The sequence below is a fragment of the Salvelinus fontinalis genome, chromosome 31 (assembly GCF_029448725.1).
Source record: "Salvelinus fontinalis isolate EN_2023a chromosome 31, ASM2944872v1, whole genome shotgun sequence".
Lineage (NCBI taxonomy): Eukaryota > Metazoa > Chordata > Actinopteri > Salmoniformes > Salmonidae > Salvelinus > Salvelinus fontinalis.
In genome coordinates this window covers 43,899,684-43,921,627 of record NC_074695.1, presented here as the reverse complement: position 1 = coordinate 43,921,627, position 21,944 = coordinate 43,899,684, and the positions used below count along the sequence as shown (strand labels likewise).

General features: G+C 42.5%; 2 protein-coding genes across 6 annotated transcripts; both read left to right on the top strand.

The window, feature by feature from the left end:
• Window positions 1–3,622: 3,622 nt before the first annotated feature.
• Window positions 3,623–7,680, top strand: LOC129830331 (serine/arginine-rich splicing factor 6-like). Its single transcript, XM_055892836.1, has 6 exons — window positions 3,623–3,959; window positions 4,564–4,718; window positions 5,971–6,098; window positions 6,241–6,443; window positions 6,567–6,629; window positions 6,718–7,680. Exons 1-6 carry the CDS (start codon window positions 3,853–3,855, stop codon window positions 7,070–7,072), a joined length of 1,011 nt encoding a protein of 336 aa, XP_055748811.1. The 5' UTR covers window positions 3,623–3,852; the 3' UTR covers window positions 7,073–7,680.
• A 217-nt stretch (window positions 7,681–7,897) lies between these two features.
• Window positions 7,898–16,739, top strand: LOC129830330 (lethal(3)malignant brain tumor-like protein 1). 5 transcript variants are annotated; one of them, XM_055892834.1, is made up of 23 exons: window positions 7,940–7,977; window positions 8,369–8,421; window positions 8,872–9,031; window positions 9,252–9,439; window positions 9,550–9,673; window positions 9,843–10,008; window positions 10,270–10,405; window positions 10,602–10,638; window positions 10,748–10,839; window positions 11,260–11,364; window positions 11,593–11,728; window positions 11,934–12,025; window positions 12,134–12,285; window positions 12,410–12,486; window positions 12,604–12,689; window positions 12,908–13,018; window positions 13,393–13,507; window positions 13,641–13,740; window positions 13,874–14,074; window positions 14,193–14,242; window positions 14,421–14,578; window positions 14,675–14,737; window positions 15,888–16,739. In XM_055892834.1, exons 3-23 carry the CDS (start codon window positions 8,893–8,895, stop codon window positions 16,020–16,022), a joined length of 2,463 nt encoding a protein of 820 aa, XP_055748809.1. In that variant the 5' UTR covers window positions 7,940–7,977; window positions 8,369–8,421; window positions 8,872–8,892; the 3' UTR covers window positions 16,023–16,739. The 5 variants fall into 5 exon arrangements, with proteins under 5 accessions (XP_055748806.1, XP_055748809.1, XP_055748807.1 ...); XM_055892833.1 differs by lacking the exon at window positions 7,940–7,977 and adding an exon at window positions 7,996–8,092; XM_055892831.1 differs by lacking the exon at window positions 8,369–8,421 and having other exon boundaries at window positions 7,898–7,977.
• Window positions 16,740–21,944: the final 5,205 nt, after the last annotated feature.

The window sequence follows — 21,944 nt, the reverse complement described above, 5'->3', positions numbered from 1 at the left end:
CTGTCCGACTGGTTTTTGCAACACATTTTTTCATGCTCATCTATTTTACACTTGCACATACCCAGTGCAATGGGGCACAATGTTTAGAACACTAAGCAGGAATGCATAGAACCGGGGTTGGGTAAGTTACTTTTTAAATGTAATCTGTTGCCGTTACTACTTACCTGTCCAAAATTGTAATCAGTAACGTAACTTGTGGATTGCCCAAATTTAGTAACAATCTGGTTACTTTTAGATTACTTTCCCCTTAAGAGGTATTAGAAGAAGACAAAAATGTATGTTACCAATTGAACGACACCTATTGCAGGATAAATCAATGTTAAAGTTTACATAGTTATATGGATGTTACATTTTACTTTGTGGGTTGGTTATGTAGGCTTCCAACCAATCACCTTCTACTACATACAATAATACGATTAAGTTATAAATTATATCTTTACATGAAAAACCAATCTATCAGAATTCCAGTCATTCCAATAAATGTTACCCCCCTTGATCTTCAAGAATAGGACTTGGAAATATGGAAGTATAGATTAGACAAATTGTTTTACCTGAGCATAACCCCAAAACGAAGGACTTATTAGCCAGCCCTACTCTGTTGTCTAGGATTTTGTAGTCATGTAGGACTGATTGGGCTCATTGATTTGAGTTGAAAAATAAATGCTGTGCTCTTGGAATGGCATGCTTTGAGCAGTAATGAAAATTGCTATTTACTAGTGAAAAATGAATGCCATATGCTGCATTTGCTATAGGCCTATTGTTTACTTTTTGTTGGTGACACTTTGATATCTTGATAATATGCAGCTGTTTAAAGGGCAAATCCACAGATGAAACAGTAACAAAACGGTCGCCCCGCCTCTGTTTTGGTAAAAAGCTGAGGGAAGGGCCTGGAGAAATGCAACCACTTTCAGATTAATAGACAGAGCTGTGGATGCCAGGACTGACCATCCATGATATAAAAAATATTGATTTAAACATGTTATGAGGCTATACAGTGTCGTTTACATTTACAATGTTTACAAACATTGGACAAAAACAAGCTTATATTTTGAGTTCTTATGGAGTGTGACAGTTGTACTCATAAGTTCATAAGTTATATTATTTAGGAAACAATGGATACAGTGGCAAGAAAAAGTATGGGAACTTTGAAATTACCTGAATTTCTGCATAAATTTTGATAATAAAATTTGATCTGATCTTGATCTAAGTCACAACAATGGACAAACGCAGTGTGCTTGAACTAATAACACACACATTATTGTATCTTTCTTGTCTATATTGAATACATAATTTAAACACAGTGTAAGTTGGAAAAAGTATGTGAACCCCTAGGCTGACTTCTCTAAAAGCTAATTGGAGTCAGGATTCAGCTAACCTGGAGTCCAATCAATGAGATTGGAGATGTTGGTTAGAGATGCCCTGCCCTATAGAAAACACTCACAAATTTTGAGTTTGCTATTCACAAGAAGCATTGCCTCATGTGAACCATGCCTCGAACAAAAGAGATCTCAGAAGACCTAAGATTAAGAATTGTTAACTTGCATAAAGGTGGAAACTATCTCTAAAAGCCTTGATGTTCATCAGTCCACGGTAAGACAAATTGTCTATTAATGGAGAAAGTCCAGCAATGTTGCTACTCTCCCTATGAGTGGCCGTCCTGCAAAGATGACTGCAAGAGCACAGCGCAGAATGCTCAATTAGGTTAAGAAGAATCATAGAAAGAATGCTAACATCTGTTAACGAGTCTACGATACGTAAAACACTAAACAAGAATGGTGTTCATGGGAGGACACCACGGAAGAAGCCACTGATGTGCAAAAAACCCATTGCTGCACGTCTGAAGTTCGCAAAAGAGCACCTGGATGTTCCACAGCGCTACTGGCAAAAATATGGACAGATGAAACTACAGTTGAGTTGTTTGGAAGGAACACACAACACTATGTGTGGAGGGAAAAAAAGGCACAGCACACCAATATTAAAACCTCATCCCAACTGTAAATTATGGTGGAGGGAGAGTCCTGGTTTGGGACTGATTTGCTGCCTCAGGGCCTGGACAGCTTGCTATCATAAACTTGGGAATTCATTTTTCTGTTGATCATGACATTTTGCAGGAGAATGTAAGGCTGTCTGTGTATTGAAGCTCAACAGAAGTTGAGTGATGCAACAGGACAACGACCCAAAACACCAATGTAAATCAACAACAGAATGGCTTCAACAGAAGAAAATACGCCTTCTGGAGTGGCCCAGTTAGAGTCCTGACCTCAAAGCCGAATGAGATGCTGTGGCATGACCTCAAGAGCGGTTCACACCAGACATCCCAAGAATATTGCTGAACTGAAACAGTTTTGTAAAGATGAATGGTCCAAACTTCCTCCTGACCGTTGTGCAGGTCTGATCCACAACTACAGAAAACCTTGGTTGAGTTTATTGCTGTCAAAGGAGGGTCAATCAATTATTAAATCAAAGGGTTCACATACATTTTCCAACCTACACTGTGAATGTTTATACGGTGTGTTCAATAAAGACAAACTATAATTTTTTGGGTGTTATTAGTATAAGCAGACTATGTTTGTCTATTGTTGTGACTTAGATCAAGATCAGATCAAGTTTTTATGAACAATTTATGCAGAAATCCAAGTAATTCTAAAGGGTTCACATTTTTATTGCCCCTGTCTATATGTAATTAATTTATAAGTCCAAAAATTCACATCAATGCGCTTTGTAGATATCAATGAAACGTGATATCCGTAGACTACACCACTGCTGTCGTCCTGACCTCCAAGCGTTTATTCAAATTGGATAATCTTTGGATGCCGACAGCAGTCGCACCATCGGAAGACATAGCTTGGACTGTAGTCAAACCTATTCCTGCTCTTTCCCCGTGATCCATCAAACACATTCGGTGTGTCATCATAGCGGTCTGACTTGTGGTCAGACATGCTCAGATGGAACAAATTGAATCTTGTGTCTTTTTTCAATGTTGATTTGAATATCATTGAGAAAACAGTGTCACATCCTTTCTGAATTTAAAAGTAATCCTCGAAATAATCATCCAGTTTTTAAAAAAGTATCTAATCTGATTACAATATTTTTTGCTGGTAACGTATATGTACATGGTATACTGTGCTCCTGTAACTAATCTAAAGATATTCATTATTGTTGAACATGTTGCATTTTTACCCTGTTTTACCCATTCTATTAAAGGGATTTCTATTAAAGGGTCACGTATTTGGCATCAATGTGTGCAAGTCCCAATATCTCAATTCTCCTTGTCTTTAGTAGGCTACTAGAATACAGAACTAAACTGCTCTGTACGATAGATTGAAAAATACTGGTGGAAATTCAGTTTAGTTCTATGTTCTAGTAGCCTACTACTACAGACTACTAGGGATCCTGAGAGTTTGGCCGGGGTAGGCCGTCATTGTAAATAAGAATTTGTTCTTAACTGACTTGCCTAGTTAAATAAAGTAAAAAAAAAAAAAACAAGGATCATTTAGAGATACTGGGACATGCAGACCTACTGACAGGTTTAGATGATACCATTTTCACACTCTATTGCAGCGTTGAGATGTTGGTTGGTACTAGGAAACTCGGAAATTTGCGACGTGCTAAATGGTTATTGTTATACACATGACACATTCAACGAATCGGCAACTCGGACATTTCCGAGTTTCGTAGTTCCGACTAGCATTTGAACGCGGCATATGACAGACTCTGGAGTGTGAATTCGTGTATTCTCGCGACGATGATTCTTGACGTCAAGGTCTACATAAAACAACCGAAGTCAGCGATTTCTCTTTTGTAAACGGTATTTTGTTATCAGTTGGAGAAGCCATCCGAGGATAAATAGTCATGCCCCGCGTCTATGTTGGAAAACTAAGTTATCATGCTCGAGAAAAAGACATTCAGCGGTTTTTCAATGGCTACGGAAAGGTCATGGAAATTGATCTGAAAAATGGGTAAGTTCAAGTTGAGCATATGAGAGTCAGTTGAACAACACAGGGCTGAAAAAGCGAACGTTAGCTAGCGAACGTTAGCTTCATAAGTACTTGATTTCGGTTAGCTAGCTCTCCCAAAAATATACGTGAAATAACTAGCTACATTCACATTTGACTTTCAATTATGTTGCTATTCGTGCATGTAATAGCAACTAGGTAACGTTAGTGGTTATTAGATTCACATTGGCTTTACTAAAGCGTTTAATGTTTTGTAAAGAACTTGCCTAGTTAGGTAGCTAACGTTAGCGTGTTCAAAATGGCTGCTTGTTTGGCTTCACTGCAGACCGTTCTTTTTTTTTGTGCGCCATGTAACCGTTAGCTACCCAAAAGTTAGATAGTTAGCCAATTAGCTTGTTGCCTGAAAGACCCTTTCATGCACAGGCAATGAGCCCACTAATTTATTTATTTTACCAGGTTTGTGGTATAACGCTATTTTTAAATTAGTAGGGGTTAAAACATACCACGTCTTCTGTCTGAAATTAGTATCACCGTCTTCATACTCATTAGATTTGCAGTCATTGCTACCCGAAGACAAGCTTATTAACTTTAAAAATATATATTTTAGATATGGCTTTGTAGAGTTTGAGGACAATCGCGATGCGGATGACGCTGTATATGAACTGAATGGCAAGGAGTTGTGCGGGGAGCGTGTGACCGTGGAACATGCAAGAGGACCGCGGCGCGACCGAGATGGATATAGTGGTGGCGGGGGTGGTCGCAGTAAGTACAATCTATTTCAATGTTCCTTCTGCCCTTTCCCAGTGGATCAAGGAAATGTGAATGTGGACCCTATACACGCAGACCTGTGATCCTAAAGTGGAGTTTGACCTAGCTCGCCAATACTCAATGGTTTCACCATTGCCATATAGTATGTCATGTTAGTATAAGAGTGTCACCATTGAGTATGGTCCAAGTTTGACCCAACTTGGCGCAGACAACTACTGTTTTATTTAGCTGTAATGAAACCATGTTTCTAGTGTTTTCTTTCCTGGTGGAATTGTAAACACATATATAAAACTGTATTTAGCTAATATGAAGTCACGGCTTTGTCACCATGTAGCCTAGCTGTATCATTAAATACCATTACATGTGAATTGTATTTTACGTTTGATTTCAGTATTAACAAAGTCCTTGATGTTTCAATTTGAAAGAGTCCAGCTGCGGGCTGAGGCTGAGTCCGAGTCCATAGAGGCTAAGATGACTGGCTAAGATGAGACTGCCTGTCCCGTTTGGCCTTGGCTTTCACCTTACAATGTGTGTGTGACCTATGCCCCTTGACCCTTGGCTGACCTAACCGGAAGCCATGATGACAGCATCCTTTTGCCAATAGACCAGGGGTGATGGTGAGGATTCCCATTGGTTTCTATGTTGCAAGAATAAGTGGGGCGGCTAAGTCAAAAACATGTTACCGCTCGCTGCAAGTGGGCAAACCAACTGAATTGCCCCCAGTTTGACAACCGGTTAGGCAAAGTCACGGGGAAAACTTATGTAGCGTTATGTCAGTTGGCACTCACTAAATGTGATGCCATTTTTTTGACAGTGACTTTGTGGGAGCCTCTATTTGTCTTTCAGGATTCAAGGGTTTGTAAGAAGAAGAACATCAATGTCGATTTGTTTGTACGGCTAAAGAATTGCACTTATTAAACATTTGTCAGACTGGCTGTATGTTGCTGGTAACAGATGCAGTGGTGGTCTTTGCAACAGCAGGGAACTACTTCAGAGGCGGTACAATGAGGAGAATATAAACTGACATCCACTAAGACAACAAATGCCACGGCTTTAAGACCTCAGTCACTTATTAAGAGGTTTGTCTTGAATGGGTCCAGATGGACATCTTACAGGACCTAGGTTAAACATTACCACACCATTTATCCTGGTAGCTGCATTCTCTGTTTATGGTCTGATCCACTGAGTGAAATGCCTATATGCCACTCTGTTTTGCTGACTATTTGTATAACCTGTCATTTTAAAGGTAGTAGTGGTTACAGCAGCAGCAGCAGAAGCCGCACTGGCAGGGATAAGTACGGGCCACCTGTTCGTACGGAGTACCGGCTGATCGTTGAGAATCTGTCCAGCCGCTGCAGCTGGCAGGATCTGAAGGTGAGTTGTTGAAACAGTTTTATATTTGTAGGTGAGGGCCAGGCACTAAAGATAAACTGCCAGTTGATATCCATGGCAGGCTATTTGTTTCTGAAAAATGTGGGAAATATTCTGCGGGGTGACACTGCATCGGCCTCTACAGGATTTCATGCGCCAGGCTGGAGAGGTCACGTATGCTGATGCCCACAAGGAGCGTACCAACGAGGGTGTCATCGAGTTCGGCTCGCGTTCGGACATGAGGAGGGCCCTGGACAAGCTGGACGGCACGGACATCAATGGGAGGAAGATCCGCCTGGTGGAGGAAAAGTCTCGCCGCCGCCGCTCCTACTCTGGCAGCCGCTCCAGGTGAGGCTCTACACACCGCCCTGCTCTTTATGAGTAGGTTAATTTCTCATCCAACCTTCTGCTTCACATGTGTTGTCACTTTCAAGGGATGAGTGACATTTGTATTCTTGTTCCCCTCTGCAGGTCTCGCAGCAGACGTCGCTCTCGTAGCAGGAGCAGCCGCTCCAGGAGTATCTCCAGGTCCCGGTAAGAATGCCCACCTGTCTACAGTGACGGTTTAGATTGGTCAATATGAGTACAACAACGATTGTAAACAATTTTCCACTCCCTGTAGATCCCATTCTCGCAGCAAGAGACGTCGCTCTAGATCTGGAAGGAAGTCACGTTCCCGCAAGTCTCGTTCTCGCTCTCGCACCAGCAAATCCAGATCCCGCTCTGACAAAAGCAAGTCCCGTTCCAAGAGCCGTTCCAAGGTGAAATCCGAGCGGGATTCCAGCAGCCCCTCCAAGGAGAAGTTGGCCAGCAAGAAGTCCCGTAGCCGCTCGGCGTCCCCCATAGGGAATGGGAAGAAGGAGCCGTCCTCTCGCTCCCCGTCCCCAGCAGCTGACCGTCGCTCCAAGTCTCCGGACAAGCGATCTGTCTCCCGCTCCCCATCTCGCTCCAGGTCTCGATCAGCTTCCCGAGATTAAAGGCATTGCCCAGTTTGTTTCATCCACATGTTCCCCATTAGAGCCATCTGGATGTATAGGAGCAGCTTCTATTTGATTTAGCAGATCTATCGCAGCACCAGGTTAATCAAGGCTTGCTCAGTTAATTGGTGCTCTCTTTGGCACTTAGAAATCTAAACCATGATCTTGACGTTGTATTATACATGGCTTGAGAATGGTTTAGTCATTATTGTGTGGGGGGGTGGCACATCGTAGATTATAGCTGCTATGTTTTGTACATGGAGGAGCTTGTCTGAATGGCTTTGTATTTAAAATAAGGCAGGAGTTTTTTTTCTTATTTCCTTAATTCTTATTTGTATTCCTCCCTCCGGTCTGCTTTTGTTTACCTCGGGGTTGTGTTTGACATTATTTTTCATGATTTGATTCATTTCACCTATTGAGCCCAAGGTTTGTTTTTGACACCCCACAATGTATGTGCTGTACATCTTGTGGACTTACACTTTTTTGGCATTGAGATTTAACCAAGGGATCGTGGTACAGATTCCAGCCTCCCACATGAGAAGCCGGTCTGATTACTTGTAACCATGTCAATTTTTTTATTGTACATTTAATAAAAGTTGTTATGAAAATTGTTGGGTTGTGATTTCTATTGCTGCCATGACACAAAGCGCTGCTTTTATCGTATTGGGGCCTAAAACGACACAAACTGAGTTCTATATGAAAATTGAGTCTTCCTTACGTTGAAATGGTGTACACTGTTCATATAATAAATTGTATTAATGTGAAAAGCGGTGGGGGGGAAATTGTGACCAAGTAATTCCCGAAACATTTTGGTGCTGTCATTGAGTTGGCGCTATACATTCTTCTGATTAAATGAACATGTGTCTGCGCATGCGTACAATTCTGATCCGCAAGAGAAACCTCTGGTAAGCGAAATTGAGTCATTTCAATTTTCAAATTGATCAGATGATAAACATTTATAATGCTTTGACATGCATGCAATAGGGCGCTCCAGAATCTTGAAGTTATAACTTGCAGATGGTAAGATGACAATTGTCATATTCTTGTGGTTGGTATCCAGCATGCATATAATTAGCCATAAAGCTATTTCTTATCGCAAATTTTAATCAATATATTCTGTCATATTTGATAGTTCTCAGCAAACCTATAATGGGCTAACGGTCCGCAACATAAACGGGATTGTATTATTGTTGTCGCTGCATGTCATGGAGCGATGCCGTTCATTAGACATTTTGCCAGGATTGGTTGCTTTGTACATTTTCACAAATTGTGAGTTACTATTTTTTTCTCTCATAGCTTCAAGGATTTATGATCTTCCGCCATTTTACAGAGGAATTGCTGTGTTTTTGGTAAATTAATAATATAAATCGATTTTGCTTTGTCTACTTTCTCTTGCTATTCTAAGAACAGCGTTGTCAAAAAGCATCGACATAAATGTCCTAAAAACAAATTGTTTTTAAATAAACCTTAATCCGAATGTACTTTATCTCCAATGCTGTGAAGTGATACTAAAAGTGATTCATAAAATTGGGAAGGTTTCTTAAAAATCCCCCCAGCATTTTTTTGTCTTAAAATAAAAAAAATGGCAGCATATCTGTATAGGGAATTGTCCCCTATATTCTGATGTTTAATAGTAATAGAGAACATAATACTGTGGGTGCAGGGGATGGATAATATGGGGAATACATCTGAAGCCTGTAACCCTTCTGACATTCAGGCCCCTTACCACTGAATTCCAACGTTACCTCACCCTGTCACTATAATCCTAAGAAATATGTGAAATTCTGATCTTTTTTCAGAGGCAGTAAGTGAGGTCTGCGATGAGTGCCAAAGTTGAGCTGGATTTTTCAGCCAAAAAAGCAGATCCCACTCCCCTCACTGACTCCAGTGATTCCCTCTCCAATGACAGCCTGTCGAAGAAGACACGCCCACAGACCACCACAGCACTCATCCTGCCAGGTGAGATTTGGCCACAATGACACTTCTGGAATTATGACACTCAATGGCGTACTGTTATGAATTACACCCTGAACATGTTTAAACTCAGAGTTATGCTGCACAATGTCCTAAATGTTGACAAACCAGAAGGGGCACATACTACCCTCCAACTAGTCTCATGTAGCTACATCATATCTTCACATTCGCTCAGAACTCAGAAGCCTGCATTTTCTCTCCCAAGCCCCAGCCCCTGCTCCTAGTACCCAGAAGGTGGAGGTCTCTCTGGGTGTTGCTGAGACAGGTAATGGAGCCATAGCTGGACAGGTGGAGACCCCCACTCTAGCCCCCCAGGTTGGGGGGACCTGTAGTATCGTCCATGTGCTGGAGTGGAAAGAAGGGATGGCCATCTTACCCAGCAGCAACCTAAAGGTGAACGACCATCATATTTTATTATAAGCATAGGGTTCTCTAATAGTAAGCAGTGTTGGAGTAAAGACGTACCATGTGGGCACGTTGTTGAAATATGTTTCTTTTCTCAGTTCTGTGTGAGTGACTGTGGAACACTGGAGATGATCAGCCAAGGGAATATCACCAGCGCTGAACCAATAGTAGTGGTGTCTGGAAAAATACCTGACTCTGAAAACAGGCCAATGAACAAAACAGGTAGGCTACTGAAAGTTAGTCATACTGTGTGTTGTCTGCAGCTTAACAGTCTCTTAACTAAATTGTAATGGAAATGAACTAGCATGCTCAAACATATCATCAAAAACAATTTTCAACCCTGCATGCAGTCCTTTCCTAACCCTAACCTGACATAATGCCTCCATTGTAGATGTGGCGCGTCCTCTCAGCACTGTGGGTGGTGTAGCTGTGGATCAGGAGAGGCCCATCAAGACTGTGCCTAAGACCCAGGGAGGGCCAGGCCAACAGGAGAGCTGTTATCCAGTGGCACAGAGAACCTACCCAGAGCAACTACGCAGGGAACCCATGACTGACAAGTAAGTACTGAAGCGTGAAGCCTATCCACATCAAATTCATGTATGAAAACATCCTTTTACCATAAAAAGCATTTTATCATAGTCTTTTATGCAAAATTAAAATCAAGGATGTATCATAGGCATACAGTGGATGCTCAGACACAAAACAAACAAACTACAAGTAGATATTTACCACCATGCATAAGATGTAACGTAGGTCATAGGTAGCCTAAGGCGAAGCTTTGTGTAGTGGACTCAACTGTTCTCTTATCTGTTCCTTAGTAGGGTGGGAGGTGCCGAGAAGATTCCCGGTGGCAGGGTAGCGTCTCTGGACCCTGAGCTGCTGAAACCCATGAAGAAGAGGAAGAGGAAGGACTACCTGAGTCCATCGGAGGAAGAGTCTGAGCTGGATGGCATGGTGGGAAAGGCTTGAGTGTCACTCTATCCCACATAAAGCATTCACAATTTAGTAGTATTTTTTTTGTAATAAGTAAATGACCTCACATGCATGTGATGGCCATATGCGTCAATCAATTATTTTGTTCAATACTATTCATGGTGTAGGTACTATTTCTTTGTTGCAGTAAATCCATGTGTTGTATTCGTGGTTCTAGGATTATTTGAAGACAGAAAGCGGACACAACAGAGCGGGTGAGAATCAGCAAAAATGTAAACCCATTTGAACCATATATTCCAGTCAAGTTTCTGTCGTATCAGATTTCCAATATGCTTTGTGTTGTTTTCTGTCTGTGTACAACAGGTACTGGTGAAGTTAAGATGGAGCTGTGGACATGGGAACAGTATCTGGAGGAGACCAAATCAGTGGCAGCTCCAGCCAAACTCTTTCAAAAGGTGGGTTTTATTAACTTTCGATACATACTAAATGATAGGGCCGGGACAATACCAGTATCGCTATACTCAGTAGTATGGTGGCAAGGAAACAAAACACGAAGCGGACTAAACTTCTTTAGGAAATTAGCGCTAATGTTGGAAACAAACATCATGTTGTCATCCGGAGTCACATTTATTTATTTTCCAGTCTATAGCACACAATATGTTACATACTGCAGGTTTATAAAGGACCAAAGAGTTTGGTCTGCTTTGTGTTTTCATTTTTGCCATGGAAAAACAATTGCGATACTGGTATTGTCACAGCCCTAGTAAATTAGAGAACAAAAGTTAATATTCTTTGCAAATTAAATTGTGAGTGTGCATGTGTGCGTGGATGAATGTGTCTATGGCTTTTCTCACTATAACCCCCTGTATTTTCAGTCTCAGAGGGTCCCACAGTGCAAATGCAGCTTCCGTCAGGGCATGAAGTTAGAGGGCATCGACCCGCAGCACCCCTCCATGTACTTTGTTCTGACTGTGGCTGAGGTACTGTGTGCAGGGCTGCTCAACCTACAGTCGCATGCTCTTTGAGGTTTGCTTCTACCTCTCTCCCTGTCCTGACTGTTTTGTTTCGTACACACTATACACACCCTGACTGTACACACTGATTAATCCTCAGACAGAGAGACGGATCCACATAACTGAGGGAAAGACACGGAGAGAGAGATTTGGGGAGACACAGTTTGACTTCTGTCTGTCTTGTCCTGTTTGTAGATTTGTGGCTACAGGCTGCGTCTCCATTTTGACGGCTACTCAGACTGTCATGACTTCTGGGTAAACGCCAATTGCCCCGACATCCACCCGGCGGGATGGTGTGAGGGCACTGGACACAAACTGTACACCCCCAAAGGTCAGAGTATACTAGGCTTTGGTTTGTGGTTGGGCTGCAATTTGGACTCGGGATTTGTTTCCTGTTCACATTTGGATTATGGCGCAGATCATTTGCCCAAGCACCTAAGGATCTGAGTCATAAAGTCATTAATGAGATTTCCTTTATTAGAGTAGTGGTCCAGGGACATGTCCATATCACATGTTTGTGTCTGTGTGTGCCACAGGCTGCAAAGAGGAGGAGTTCTCCTGGGCCAGCTACCTGAGAATGAGTAAAGCCCAAGTTGCCCCCAAAGAGGTGTTTTCCAGCCCTGGAAGAGTAAGTCTAAGCACGACTCTTATCCTCAATCAGTGGCATGCATCTACCTGAAGTAATTAACTGTAAGCAGCTAATGTGGTGTGTTTGTGTTGGTGGCCCACTGGTCAGACTGATACGGAGGGTGATTTCGAGGTGGGCATGAAGCTGGAGGCTGTCGACCGCATGAACCCCTCTCTCATCTGCGTGGCGACCGTGACCGACGTGGTGGACGACCGCTTCCTGGTTCACTTTGATAATTGGGATGACACGTATGACTACTGGTGAGGCCGTTTTCCATGTTTTGTTTTTCACAACTTCTCTAAATCATAAACTGTGCTGTTTTAGTAGCCGTTAGGCCATGACTTAAATTCCAGTCTGATTAGTCGATGTTGAATCCCCATCCAGGTGTGATGCCAGCAGTCCATACATCCATCCTATTGGCTGGTGCCAAGAGAGGAGCCTCCCCCTCACGCCACCTCAAGGTGACTGACAAAGTTGTAAGAAATTAATCTAGTTCTAAGAAGTAAACGATAGGGAATACGGTGACATTTCACACACACATTTGAACTGCATCCCATGTGCCCTGTCTGTCCTGCCAGGTTACCCAGACCCGGGCAGGTTCTCCTGGCCAAGATACCTGGACGAGAATGGCTCTACCGCGGTGTCTGCTGAGGCCTTTAAAGTAGTGAGTACATCACTGAAGATTTGTTGCAATGAAAACCACCATACACTGCTGTCATTTTAGACATTGATGAATATGATTGACTTGACTTGAATCCTTTTGTGGTGGTGTAAAGTGGACTTGTGAACATAATGACTGTTTTGAGATCAACTACAGGGACTGATTTGAGGTCAGGTGTTAAGTGCCGTTGTGTGATGACAATGTGACCCTCCCATCCGCAGCGTCCTGCTCATGGCTTCCAGGCTCAGATGAAGCTGGAGGCAGTGGACAAAAGGAGCCCCGGCCTGATTCGGGTGGCCACAGTGGAGGAGGTCGACACACACCGCATTAAGGTCAACCAGCAGTGTGCATGTCTCATGGTTGTATGTGCCAGTATCACTACTACACTCCCATAACTATGCCATATTATACACTGGGTGGTTTGAACTCTGAATGCTGATTGGCTGACTGCCGTGGTATATCAGACCGTATACCACGGGTATGACAAAACATTTGTTTTTCCTGCTCTAATTACGTTGGTAACCAGTTTATAATAGTAATAAGGCAACTTGGGGGTTTGTGGTATATGGCCAATATACCACGGCTAAGGGCTGTGTACAGGCACTCCGCTTTGCGTTTTGCCTAAGAACAGCCCTTAGCCATGGTATATTGGCCATATACCTCACCCCCTCGGGCCTTATTGCCTAAATATACCATACTCCCACAGGTCCATTTTGATGGCTGGAGTCATATGTATGATGATTGGATGGACTCGGACCACCCTGACATCCACCCGGTCGGCTGGTGTGAGAGTACCGGTCACCCGCTAAAAGTTCCCCCCGGTGAGTCAAACAAAACCCAACACCTTGGTAACAGCAACCATACTCCACTGACTCTACTTCACATTGAAATGAGTGCTTACATGTTCTGTTTGGCTTGTGTGTGCTTGGGTGCGTGTGTGTGTTTTCTTATAAGGCCCCAGGAAACCTGCAACCACAGGCCAGTCCAGTTTCTCCTCCATGCCTTGCGAAGGAATCAGCCACTCCAGATCCACCAAGTACAGCTTCCATCACAGGTCAGTAACCCCCAGAAATAGGTATTTGAATTGCCTATGAAGCAGTAAATGGAAGTGGATGTGTGTTCTACACCAATGCTATGATTATGTTATAATGATGTTATAATGGAGTCAACCCTACTGTTTGAAACAGGAAGTGTCCGACACCCGGATGTGATGGCTCGGGTCATGTGACTGGGCGGTTCACCGCACATCACTGTCTGTCAGGCTGCCCACTGGCTGAGCGAAACCAGGGCAGACTCAAGACCGACCTATCAGATACAGAGGGGAGCGGAGCAAAGCGGAGCATCTTAGTCTTTGGCCAAAGGACCAAAAAGTCCCGGTACCATGGCAGGTAAGCCTCATGTCAACAGTGGCTAAGGTATGACGTCAGACTCAGGAGTCATAGTGGTGTATTGATCGGCCGCTGTAGCTCCCCCGTCTCACCAGTGTCTCTCGTTCTCTATTGTAAGGATTGGCCGTCCCCCTAAGTACAGAAAAATCCAGCAGAGAACATACCAGAGTGAGTCTCACAGCTTTAAGCTTTGTACACAGTACAGATATCTATTAATGTCTATGACCGCACTCTGATTCTCTAAGGCAGCTACGAGTTTACGGCATCCATACAGTATTCTGTGTGTATGTGTAGGTACCATATGTTTACATGCATTAATATGTGCGTGTGTTTTCCTGTGTTGCAGCGATGGCCACAGAGGGTATGTGCCCGTCTCTGTTCATGTCTGCTTTGTCAGCCCACCCGGACCGAACCCTGTCTCTGTGCTGGGAGCAACACTGCAAACTGCTGCCTGGCGTCCAGGGCATCAGCGCTACACAGGTGGCAGCGTGGACCGTGGAGGAGGTGAGAGCTGTACTACTCAGCCCTATTTATCTTTGGCTGCGGCAAACGGTGGAGCAGAGTACTATCAGTCACTTTTCTTCGTGGTCTGTGCAACAGGTCTTTGGATTTGTCCAGAATCTGACCGGTTGTGAAGAGCAAGCCTGTGTCTTCAAAGAGGAAGTGAGTACAATGTTAATTGATAAAATTGTTAAAAGTCCAATGCAGCTGTTTTTATCTCAATATCAAATCGTATCTGGATAAGAATGAAGTAACTTACTGTGCATGTTTTCAATTAAAATGGTCAAAAAGAAAAAAATAGCTTCTTAGACAAATACAATTTCTCAAGCAAGAATTTTGCTTGGACTGTCAGATGGGCCTAATTGGAGGAGCCTAATGGGAGGGATGTGTAACCAGAAAACTAGCTGTTATTGGCAGAGAGGAGGGCAAACTCTCTTTGTTATTGGTCTATCAACTTATATCGCATGGTGATGTCACTAGGCGGTCCAAAAACCCAACTTTGCCAAACAAGTGCTTTATCATAATTTTCACAATTTCAAAGTATTATTCCAAACTCATAGTGTAGAAATTGATATAAAACACAGGAAATTACTTTTTTGACTACACTACCCTTTTAAGTTTGAAGTATTGAAACAAACTGAAGCACATTGAAAACAACTAAGTTAAGTAATTTAAGCAGGGCCAGTTCCAGGCATAAGCGGTAAGCGTTTTCTTTTTTTTAGGAACTCTGTCTGGGTCCCAATTTACTATTGAGAGTAAGAATAGTAGAATACAGGTGCATTGTTTGGTTGTGCAACAGCAGTTTTTCTCGTATGTCAATCACTCAATTAGCCATGTCAGCTAACAATTTTTAGATTGGTAGTTAGTCTAGCCAGCTATCTAAACTTGTAATAATCATGGCCGAATACCGACCGGCACATTCCCAGGAGCCCTGACCTCCAGGGGGCAGCCATTGATTTTGTTAGTCATTTACACTCAGATATCATATTAATATGGCATAAGTCATTATAAAAGGTGTAGAATTGCAGGAAATTAGCTTTAAAACTGCAACATTTTCTCTACGCCCCATGGCAGAATGTGTAGAATTGCAGGAAATTAACTTTTAAACTTTTACATTTTCTCTCCACAAATCAAGTGGGGGGCCACACAAAAAATGTACGAGGTGGGGGGGGGGGCCCAACCAAATATCGCTTAGGGCCCCAAACGGCTAGAGCCGGTCTTGCATTTAAGTTGTATTCTGTTGTCCTCTATTGTTTTTTTGTTTGTATGATAAAAATGTTTATATACCTGCTTCTTGTATATTTCTTCTCAGATGATTGACGGGGAGGCCTTTCTATTACTGAAACAGACTGACATCGTCAAAATCTTGAGCATCAAGCTCGGTCCCGCCCTCAAGATCTCCAACGCCATTTTAATGTTCAAGAGTACTGACGAAGGCCTCAAGTGATCCCGCCCCCACTCGGCCAGAGATTCAGTGACCAATCATCATGTGCCAAATTCATCCAGAATCCTATCCGTTATGTGTTTGGTGTTCAGTACCCATCAGAGAGAGAGAGAACAGTAGTGGGGGAAAGAGATGAAGAAAACAGGGAAAAGGTATAATTGAAGTTTTCTGTACGGTTGCGTCACTGCTCATGCAATAACAGGAGTCAAATCAGATTCTTACCTGAAAGTGTAAGGAGCGTCGAAAGATATACTTATTTTGATTTATGCAAAATATATGGAATTATTTATGTGGGATTTAGTTAGATAAAAATGTGGATATTTTACTGCCATTATTTTTCCCAGATTTGAAATCCAGGGTGATTTTATGCTGCTGTTCTTATAGTTGGTCACTAGATAGAGCAAATGGTCCGTTTTGAATACCAGAAACGGTTTCAAGTTTCTCAAGCACTTACAAATCTTATGTGACATAGTCAAAATAATGTTTCAAAATATGAACTTTGTTTGGAACATTTCAAAAAGGAAATATCAAGATATCTGGGGATTTATTGTTTTATATCAGTTTTATTTTTTATGTCGGCTTATACACTGTATTTAAATAGAATTTGACAAGGGCTTAAGGATTCTTAGAACTATATTTCTCTCTGGTGGGCAAACTGTGTCAAGATATTCTTGGGTCAAAATCATTCATTCCATATGAACAAATAAATGTCCAGTTCAATCTCTTGTCTTAACTTCAGTTGACTGGTAATGAAGTAAATTGAATTCAAAATACTTGAACATTATAAAATCTATTGTGCTTGTGAAAAGAAAGGTATAAACCCTTGGTATCAATGTGCTGGTATCATTTTACCTATGGATGGCTCCAGGAATCAAACCCACAACGCTGGCAGTGCAAGCGCCACGCTCTATCAACTGAGCCATACACTTAATGTTGCATGGTATACCAGGTAATATCATGGTATCAAAATGTCACGATAGGCTACTTATGATACAAACATTTTTGAATAATGTACAGTTTCATATGATACAATGACATTTTGCAGATCGAAAGAATCTGCTGGCGCCTGCTATAAAATGTTTATAAAGTCAGTTGTGTTCTTGACCCTCTAAAAGGCTAAGCCTTGGTGGCATAAAACACATTGAATAACACATTCATAAATGGCAAAAAAGACAGTCAAAAAATGTATCATAAGGACAAAGGTTTCGACGTGTCTGTCCTATATCTACATAGGAGATATAAGAAAGTTCGTGAACTTTTTTTGGACACATATTTAAGGCCTTGTTTGTTGGCACAAAACGACCTTCCTTACTTCCATTCATTTGTATGTGTTACCGTCAGACGAGTCCCGTGACAAGGAGAACACCATCTTCGTGAGAGTCCCCCCTTTCCATGGTGGGGTCATATTAGTTTGTAGCCCAAACGGTTTGGACTAGTGATGAGCGGTTTGAATCAGAACCACACAGTATCTGCGGTCATATCTACGGTACAGGCGGGTTTTGGGTCATTAAATATTGTGTGGATGAAGGGAGGACGGGTTGAATAATATGGAAGAGTATTAGGGCCAAGTGAAGAGAGAAACGAGATAAACAGATGAGTGGTGTTACTTGGATTTATTTTTATTTTTTCATGATAGTACTTTAAAAAAGTGGCAATATTTCTAGAATAAAGTGGCAATATTTTGAAAATAAAGTAGAAATCCTTTTGAGAATGAAGTCAATGTGTAGAATGAAGTCTCAGTTATATTTCTAGAATATTGTAGGGGATTTGGTTAACTGCATGTCTCCCTGGCTCTCTGTTGCTGTTCGCGCCACAGTTGAAATGCCTGAAGTTAGATGACCTGGTGAAAATATACTTTCGAATTAGCTTTAGTAACAAGTAAATGCTTTCTCTTTTAGCACATAATGACTATATTATTATAAGTAGGCCTATTGGGAAGAGGTTATGCCACATATTCTTTTTAGGATTTACCACACGGACTCGTATGAGATATTTCATCCAAGTCCGAATTGCTCTACAGTCGTGGCCAAAAGTTTTGAGAATGACACAAATATAAATTTTCACAAAGTCTGCTGCCTCAGTTTGTATGATTGCAATTTGCATATACTCCAGAATGTTATGAAGAGTGATCAGATGAATTGCAATTAATTGCAAAGTCCCTCTTTGCCATGCAAATGAAATGAATCCCCCCAAAATATTTCCACTGCATTTCAGCCCTGCCACAAAAGGACCAGCTGACATCATGTCAGTGATTCTCTCGTTAACACAGGTGTGAGTGTTGACTAGGACAAGGCTGGAGATCACTCTGTCATGCTGATTGAGTTCGAATAACAGACTGGAAGCTTCAAAAGGAGGGTGGTGCTTGGAATCATTGTTCTTCCTCTGTCAAACATGGTTACCTGCAAGGAAACACGTGCTGTCATCATTGCTTTGCACAAAAAGGGCTTCACGGGCAAGGATATTGCTGCCAGTAAGATTGCACCTAAATCAACCATTTCAGGAAAAACATCAAGGATAGACTGATATTCTGCAAAAGGTACAGGGATTGGACTGCTGAGGACTGGGGTAAAGTCATTTTCTCTGATGGAGCCCCTTTCCGATTGTTTGGGGCATCTGGAAAAAAGCTTGTCCGGAGAAGACAAGGTGAGCGCTACCATCAGTCCTGTGTCATGCCAACAGTAAAGCATCCTGAGACCATTCATGTCTGGGGTTGCTTCTCAGCCAAGGGAGTGGGCTCACTCACAATTTTGCCTAAGAACACAGCCATGAATATAGAATGGTACCAACACATCCTCCGAGAGCAACTTCTCCCAACCATCCAGGAACAGTTTGGTGATGACCAATGCCTTTTCCAGCATGATGGCGCACCTAACTAAGTGGCTCAGGGAACAAAACATAGATATTTTGGGTCCATGGCCAGGAAACTCCCCAACCTTAATCCCATTGAGAACTTGTGGTCAATCCTCAAGAGGTGGGTGGACAAACAAAAACCCATAAATTCTGACAAACTCCAAGCCATGATTATGCAAGAATGGGCTGCCATCAGTCAGGATGTGGCCCAGAAGTTAATTGACAGCATGCCAGGGCAGATTGCAGAGGTCTTGAAAAATAAGGGTCAACACTGCAAATGTTGACTCTTTGCATCAACTTCATGTAATTGTCAATAAAAGCCTTTGACACTTATGAAATGCTTGTAATTATACTTCAGTATTCCATAGTAACATCTGACAAAAATATCTAAAGACACTGAAGCAGCAAACTTTGTGGAAATTAATATTTGTGTCATTCTCAAAACTTTTGCCCACGACTGTACATAGTAGAGATAGGTGGGTTGTCTGTGTATGCAGGTGTGTGTGTTTGGGTGGGGAGGTATAACACACTCGTTCAAACAAGCGTCACGCACACACATGTTATCTCCAAAGCAATACCATTCTGCCATGGTGCGTTGTCAGACTGCTAAGAGACATGGAGTTGTGTGTATCAGTCCCCATCACGGTGGTCCTCGAATTCGCTACAATCCCCTGCTTATGCCAACACCATGCACAGTATATTTTAGAGAGTAACAGCTAGGCCAGCACCCTATATGTAGAAAAAAATGGTTAAATGACAAATTTGTGCGTAATGGCATGGTGTTTTATCTAGGCCACACTTCCAGCCAACAGGTCTAGCCACTTGCCTCTAAGGTGAGCAAGTGGTAGTCTATGTTAGCGGTACAGCGGAGACAAATAGCCTATAATGGAGACGATACCCCTGTTTTGGGATAAGCTATGCATCCTTCATTCCGCCCATCCTTGAAGACATCACCGATAGATGGATAGTAAAGGAGATATTATGCCAGGCTACCAACCAAGTAATGTCAGATCAGTGATTATTTCTTTATTGCCTATCATCATTTATTTAATAGGCCTATATTTGGATCAATGATCATTTCAAGAAATCAAATCAAAGTTTATTTGTCACCTGCGCCGAATACAACAGGTGTAGACCTCACAGTGAAATGGCTTACTTACAGGCTCTAACCAACAGTGTAAAAAAGGTATTAGGTGAACAATAGGTAAGTAAAGAAATAAAAACAACAGTAGTGAGTCTATAACAGTAATGAGGCTACATACATCCACCGGTTAGTTGTGCTGATTGAGGTAGTATGTACATGTAGATATGGTTAAAGTGACTATGCATATATGATGAACAGAGAGTAGCAGTAGCGTAAAAGAGGGGTTGGGGGGACACACACAATGCAAATAGTCCGGGTAGCTATTTGATTTCCTGTTCAGGAGTCTTATGGCTTGGGGGTAAAAACTGTTGAGAAGCCTTTTTGTCCTAGACTTGGCACTCCGGTACCGCTTGCCATGTGGTAGTAGAGAGAACAGAATATGACTGGGGTGGCTGGGGTCTTTGCCAATTTTTAGGGCCTTCCTCTGACACCGCCTGGTGTAGAGGTCCTGGATGGCAGGCAACTTAGCCTCAGTGATGTAATGGGCCGTAAGCACTACCCTCTGTAATGCCTTGCGGTCGGAGGCTGAGCAATTGCCGTACCAGTCAGGATGCTCTCGATGTTGCAGCTGTAGAATCTTTTGAGGATCTCAGGACCCATGCCAAATCTTTTTAGTTTCCAGAGGGGGAATAGGCTTTGTCGTGCCATCTTCACGACTGTCTTGGTGTGTTTGGACCATTCTAGTTTGTTGATGATGTGGACACCAAGGAACTTAAAGCTCTCAACCTGCTCCACTACAGCCCTGTTGATGAGAATGGGGGCATGTTCAGTCCTCCTTTTCCTGTAGTCCACAATCATCTCCTTAGTCTTGGTTACGTTGAGGGATAGGTTGTTATTCTGGCACCACCCGGCCAGGTCTCTGACCTCCTCCCTATAGGCTGTCTCGTCGTTGTCGGTGATCAGGCATACCACTGTTGTCATCTTCAAACTTAATGATGGTGTTGGAGTTGTTCCTGGCCATGCAGTCGTGGGTGAACAGGGAGTACAGGAGGGGACTGAGCACGCACCCCTGGGGGGTTCCAGTGTTGAGGATCAGCTTAGCAGATGTGTTGCTACCTACCCTCACCACCTGGGGGCGGCCCGTCAGGAAGTCCAGGAAAGGGAGAATCCATCCATGACCATGAATATATTCAAACAGCACCTCAGATTAGCTGGTTTGCGCATGCAGGCGTGGTCCTTGAGTTGCATCTACTCCCACAGTCACTTGCGTAAAACCCCATGCTTCATTGTTAATTCCTCCCCGCCATTGCATAGGCCTATAATTTACTTTCACTTGCCTGCTGTAATGTAGGATTAGCCTAGGTTAGGGTACTCAATCTAGTGGGACCCTATAGGTTTATATGGGCTGTAAAATAGTGGTGTTTTAGCGAACTTGGAAGCAGCTTGACATGGGACACATACACTGAGTGTACAAAACATTAAGGACACCTTCCTAATATTGAGTTCCACCTCCCACTCAGGACAGCCTCAATTCGTCGGGGCATGGACTCTACAAGGTGTCGAAAAGTTCCAAAGGGATGCTGGCCCATGTTGACTCCAATGCTTCCTGCAGTTGTGTCAAGTTGGCTGGATGTCCTTTGGGTGGTGGGTAGGGATGCACCAATATGACATTTTTGACCAATACCGATATCCGATATTTTCCTTGCCAAAAGGATTTCAAATGTGCTCAACTGACTTGACTAGTAAAATGCGAGCAAATTTACAACACGTCATCTCATCTGTCATTTAGGAAATGTAAAAAAAATAAACAAAAGAACACAACTGCTTTGTTTTAAATTAAATGAAAATCTTGACCTATACCACCCATGAATAAACAACAGAAAAGACATAGGGATTAGTAAAACAAAATCCTGTGACTCTAGATGTCTGGGTTACAATATGACTGCTCATTTACAATGTAAACATTTGGGGGAGGTTCTTCTTCACAAAGA

Excerpts from the sequence above, each read along its gene's own strand:
- LOC129830330 (XM_055892831.1), top strand. The coding sequence starts at position 8,893 with ATGAGTGCCAAAGTTGAGCTGGATTTTTCAGCCAAAAAAGCAGATCCC. Across the intron at positions 12,286-12,409 it reads GATGACACGTATGACTACTG|GTGTGATGCCAGCAGTCCAT; the intron begins GTGAGGCCGTTT and ends ATCCCCATCCAG. Across the intron at positions 14,738-15,887 it reads CCTGTGTCTTCAAAGAGGAA|ATGATTGACGGGGAGGCCTT; the intron begins GTGAGTACAATG and ends ATTTCTTCTCAG.
- LOC129830331 (XM_055892836.1), top strand. The coding sequence starts at position 3,853 with ATGCCCCGCGTCTATGTTGGAAAACTAAGTTATCATGCTCGAGAAAAA. Across the intron at positions 3,960-4,563 it reads GAAATTGATCTGAAAAATGG|ATATGGCTTTGTAGAGTTTG; the intron begins GTAAGTTCAAGT and ends TATATATTTTAG. Across the intron at positions 6,444-6,566 it reads TACTCTGGCAGCCGCTCCAG|GTCTCGCAGCAGACGTCGCT; the intron begins GTGAGGCTCTAC and ends TCCCCTCTGCAG.